This window comes from Etheostoma spectabile, unplaced genomic scaffold (assembly GCF_008692095.1).
Source record: "Etheostoma spectabile isolate EspeVRDwgs_2016 unplaced genomic scaffold, UIUC_Espe_1.0 scaffold465, whole genome shotgun sequence".
NCBI classification, from domain to species: Eukaryota; Metazoa; Chordata; class Actinopteri; order Perciformes; family Percidae; genus Etheostoma; species Etheostoma spectabile.
The window spans coordinates 374,167-379,700 of NW_022605616.1; the positions used below are offsets into that span (position 1 = coordinate 374,167).

At 38.4% G+C, this 5,534-nt stretch overlaps 1 protein-coding gene across 1 annotated transcript in view; it reads left to right on the plus strand.

Moving 5' to 3' along the window:
* slc24a3 (solute carrier family 24 member 3) overlaps positions 1-5,534 on the plus strand; it is a 197,871-nt gene that overhangs the window by 169,468 nt on the left and 22,869 nt on the right. The window contains exon 3 of the mRNA XM_032511822.1: positions 1,533-1,609. Within this exon, the coding sequence (XP_032367713.1) occupies positions 1,533-1,609 (77 nt within the window). The remainder of the gene's footprint in view (positions 1-1,532; positions 1,610-5,534) is intronic.

Below are 5,534 nucleotides of genomic sequence, written 5' to 3' on the forward strand. Positions count from 1 at the left end.
TTTAATTTTGCAAGATGTTTGTCACACTGTTGCTGATGTATACGTTGTGAAAACTGTTCTTGTCACATGGGTATTCTCTGCAGGGAATAATTAAATCTCAGCGAAGTCCAAACCTTGACTCAGTTGTGCAGCTGTGTTTCAACAAAGTCTCACTTCCAAACAATTCCTTTCTCGCTGTACAGGAACTTTCACAACACAAACTTTACGATCTGGGGCGCATCTCTCTGCATTTTCCAAATGTGAGTAGGGAGCCAAGGAATCATGCACTACATTTGCATAGATCAATGTCAATTCCTTTGTTAGGTGAGTAGTGAAAGTAAGAGCGAGACTGCAGCGTTAAGTGAGTGACGTCAGTGAGTGTGTTGTAAAGCAAGGAGAGTGGTAGCGCTGTCCAACTGAGAAGCGTATATGTGGCTTTGAGGAAAAACAAGAAAACATAGAAATCCCTAAGACGATGTAAAGTGAATAAACAGTGAACAATAAACAAGAAGCTTCTCAAGACGTGGTGGCTTCATCTTTTTGTTAATATTGTCGGTGAAGTAAAGGGGATTACCCCCAAAAGAACGTCAGCCCTGGATGGAACGTCTCCTCAACTGCTTCCTGGCCGGTCTTGGAGCCCGAAACAGGAAAAGTGTTGTAACATCTTGTATCAAATTTTTATAACCTATTTAGTCAGAAAGTTCATCCAGCCTCTGAATGCTCATTTATATATCCTTGAGTACAAGTACAAGTCATCAGTCTGCAAGCCCAAGTCAAGTCACGAGTCCAGAGAATAGAGTCTTGAGTCGGACTTGAGTCCAGAGAATAGAGTCTTGAGTTAGACTCAAGTCCGAGTCCTGGACTCAAGTACTCCAGAACTGGCTTGAAGTATCACCAGGGGCTCTACACATGAACTTGCCCCTAGTACTCCCATTCAAAAGGCCATTTGACCAAAAAACAAGAATACGGTAAATCTTAAAAGTGGCATTTCAGGCCTAATTATGCATTTAAACGAAGGTTTGACTCAGGTATATTCACAAAATAGTGTTGTGCAGGGTTTCCACTGGGCTTAAAAAAGTCTTAAATTTGCTAACGTATTATCTTGTAGTTTTAAACAGGTCTTAATTTCTCTATCTCTAATGCTCACTGAAATGTTACTGCAGCACTTGACAATGTTCTTTTTTAATTCTGTGGTGTTGTAGTTCTTTCTGTTGCTAGTCCAATTATAATTTGCTGTATTACCTATATTGCAGCCAATCTAGACACCAGTCCTATAATGCCAATGAGGAAATTGGTGAATTGTTTCACTCTAAAAAATTTTGAGATGTTGAGATATAGTTCTTAAATTGTATTCATAATGGTCTTAAAATTGTCTTAAAGTCTTAAATTGGACTTGGTGAAACCTGTTGAAACCCTGAGAACTCCAATTTATCAGCTCTCTTGTATTTACTTTCCACATGGGTCCCATAGGAGATCTTCCACTCTCTCACCTGCAGTTGAAATTAAATGTTTCATATTTTGTATATTCATATGTATATTTTTTCTCTCTGCAGCAATCCATGAGTTTCCCAGGGATTACTTCACCAACCAGGAGCGCATTGATGGAGCAGTGGGTCTACATGTCCTTTGTGTGAGTGTTACTTGTAGAACTCTATACACTGTACACACTTGGAAAAGGATGCCAATGCTCAAAGAGACCCTATGTAGACCCCCCCCCACACACACACAAACACACACACACACTCGTTTAGTGTGTTATATAGTTTTGTGTATGTAAGAAATGTATAAAGTACAAAAAACACATTTCACACAGCTTTCTCTCCCAAAGACAGCACTTTTTCTCAGCCCCCTGAAATGCTTTGCCGACATTCCTGTTCAAAATTCCTCAATTAATGATGTCACTATTTGAGAATGCCAGCCCAGTTTTGAGTAAAAATGTGATGCTGAAAAAGAGTATGATAGGGGCTCTTTAATAGAGTTGCTGCATTTCCAAAGCTCTTGCTTTCTTCATTTGTGTTCAAATCAATTCTAACATTGTACGATGAAAACAGCCTGTGTGAAGGAAATCACAAAACTAAGATTGCCAAAGAAAGTTTGGCGTTATGCACTGTATGTGCCTCATTCCTGAGCGAGTAACGGTATGTTTTGAGCACAGAGAACTGTATTTTGCAAGCACATTACATTACATTTTGAACAGAAATTAACACTCATGCACAATCATGTATTTGCATGTTTGCTATTATCCATATTAACTTGCAATAATAACCCCTCTCAAATTGTCACAGTGTTACAAGTGTGCCACAAAAAAATCAATCGGAGAATTAAAGGTCAAATCTGATTGGCTCTTTGTATGCATTGACTGTAGTTTTGCAGTCAAAGCATACAACACTGTATGTATGACGGTTATAATCTACTAAAAGTAACCTTTTCAGCTACATTTAGTCCAGTTGTATCAGACGGCTGAACCCATTTTCTGTTCTGTGCTGTTATTGGCTCCTCCAACAACAAACTGAAAAAAAAAAAACACAAACCTGCTACATGACAATAATTATTTTTTAACCTAAATCTAAATGTTTATTGTATCGTCATGTTTTGATGGCAGTGGCTTGCTGATGGTTATCCCCCCACCCCTATTCATTTAGGAACATTAAACCTAAAGTCTTGGACGTTATTCTCACCTTGAATTAATTGTTTCCTGCATCCTTTGTTTAATTTAAAGTCCAATGTACTGTAAATTCTCTGTCAGAAGCCAATATTCATACAATGGCCAACAAGAACAAATAAAGGTTTATTTATATAAGTTTTTGAATAAAAGCCCGGTAAAACAATGGAGGGGAATTACCTGGAAAGAGTAGAAAGGTTGACTTGCATTGGTGAACCAGCATTATGTACACAGTACAGTAATGTACACTATTCTAGCATTTCAGTCATGTCATACTCACCACTCTTCCCTCTACATAGAGACGAAGCACATCACATCATACTTTGAATGTCCAGAAAATAGCGTTTCATATTTCATGGCGGTATTCAAATAACAAATAAAAAAACAAAAAACGTTCAATGCTTAACTTAGTTTGCAGGCTGCTAAGCAAGCTATTGCAGTGTAAAAAAAAGTTGAACAACTTTTCGCTGCTACTTAGTGCTAGATAAAGTTTTCCTTCACGTTCAGAGGGAACTACGATATAGCTAAACATTAATATTATTATTATTAATATTATTATTACCATACCTCTCAATTGACAGATTCCTGCAATTTCCAGGCAACCCCCCAGAATTGCCATTGCTCTGAAAGCCACCAGATCCTGCGATCCAGGGATCCTGACACTAAGCTAACGTTACGTTACGTCTGACGTTATGTTTGCAGCATTTTGTTTAGTGCTGTCAAACTTTTAAAATTTTTAATCGTGATTAATGTCATAGTTAACTCACTATTTATCACAATTAATCGCATATTTTTATCTATTCTAAATGTCCATTAATTTTATTTTTGTCCCTTTACTTTTTCTCATTTTAATGCTCTTATCAACATGTAAGAGTGGATTGGCTTGCTTTGTGCAAATGTTTTTTTTTATTGAAAATAACATTGGCATATAGCGTACCATAGTGTTCAATTTCACATATAACATTATCACAGTCATTCACACTTGGAGCAAATAATCTCTCACACAGTGTAACACTGTCCATCAATAAATGGGTGAAAAAATACTTTGACAAGCGGGAGAGAATTAGCATCAGCTGTGTGCTTGGACGTGTTGACGACAAAACACACAGATCACTTTGGTCTTGCCAATGGAACCATTTGGCAACTTTTAAAAAGTAAACTTTCCATTCAGAATCTTATTGGCGTCCATTTCCATTCAAAACGCAACACGACTCTTTGGCCAGTCTGTTACCAAGTCTGTTACCAAGTCATACATCCAAATGTTAGTTTTAGCCTAACTATGTATTTCTGTAAGTTAGCTAAAGCATTTTGTTACCAAGTCACACATCCAAATGTTTTAGTCTAACTATAGTGTAAATTAAGCTAACACACGTAACGTTAGACATAACTTTAGCTTAATGTCAAGATCCCACAGTCTCCCCATTCTCTGTGCTGATTCCTCACATCTGTATCCACTTTGGTCTTCATAAAAACTCTGTTTTTTAGGTGTGCAGCTTATAAAAACTCAAATTATTAAGTATTGTTCTTTACATTGTTGGTAGTGATACGCAATACAAGTCAGTGGAGAACAGAGAGTTAAAGGCAGTAATTAAATGTGTCTCCATAGGACGGGGAGCCGGATCTAAATGGCTGAGTCAGGCTAGCTTCCACCGTTTCCAGTCTTTATGCTAAGCTAAGTTAGTTAGCTGCTTGAGGTAGCTTCATGGACATGAGAGTTGTATCAGTCTTCTTATTTAACATCCAGCACATTTCCCAACATATCAAACCTTTGCTTTACATAGGATAACATGATCATACCGCTGCCATCTACTATCACGGAATGGGAGGGCTGAAGATGTGGCCTTGGATAGCAGACCCAAACTAAGTTAGCTTAGCATTAGTCAAGTGAATGATGATTTGAGAGCTTGAGCCTCTATGTGGGCTGTGAGATAGACAAGGTTTTGTTCCATCTCCTTCAATAAAACACGCTTGACTTTATCTTTCCTGATATCTCCTGAGCTCGCTATGAAGTAAAGTAGCTAAATAAGCTACTGTACGTTATCTGAGGAATAAGGTGGATAAACCACTGGTTCTGGGAAGCTAGCTGTTTATGAAGGGTCTTTGACAAACTGAAAGCGTTAAAAATTGTATTATAGTATATACTTGGTTTTTATCAAGACTCAGTTTATGTTTAAACAACATCAGGTGAATGATGGGAGAACCTGTGATTCCACAGGAAAGCCACCACCAAGCCATGGAGTTCAAATGTTTTTTCAGCAAGCGTCTTTGCCAGTGTATTGTCCCTGTCACTACCCAGTGTGAGTGGAGTGCAGATGTGAGTCGCGGATTTGTGCAGATTTGAGTATCACATGCGTCACTTTGCGACGAGTGTAGATGTGAGTCACGCACTTTGCAACAAGTATCCTACCATATGGTAACGAGAGACTTCTGTAATGTCAATACAATAAAATCAACCTACTCAACAAAGTCTATTCACTACAAGTTAGCAATCTGGCTGACACTTGATAGGCGTTTTGAGCTAACGTTAGCAATCATAGATAGCTTAAATGTTTTTGAAATTATATCCATCTTCTGTTATTGTTTGTGATGAGAAAAGTTTATTATTTTGTGGATTTCACAAATTTCAGTATGACGCGTTATGCCGTAAACCGTTTAAATCTGAGCATGCACGACTCACATCTGCACTTGACTCACGTCTGGTAGTTACAGTCCCTTTATCAGTAAATGTGTGTGCGTGTGTGGGTGTCTGCTGCTCTGCTGTGCCTTAAGGCCGTGCACTGCCCTGGGAGTTTTTCCTCGCCACTGTTGCTTGCTCTGGAGGGAACTACTACAACTGTTGGGTCCTGTTGGGTAAATGATGTGGTCTAGTGTGGTCTAGACCTACTCTATCTGT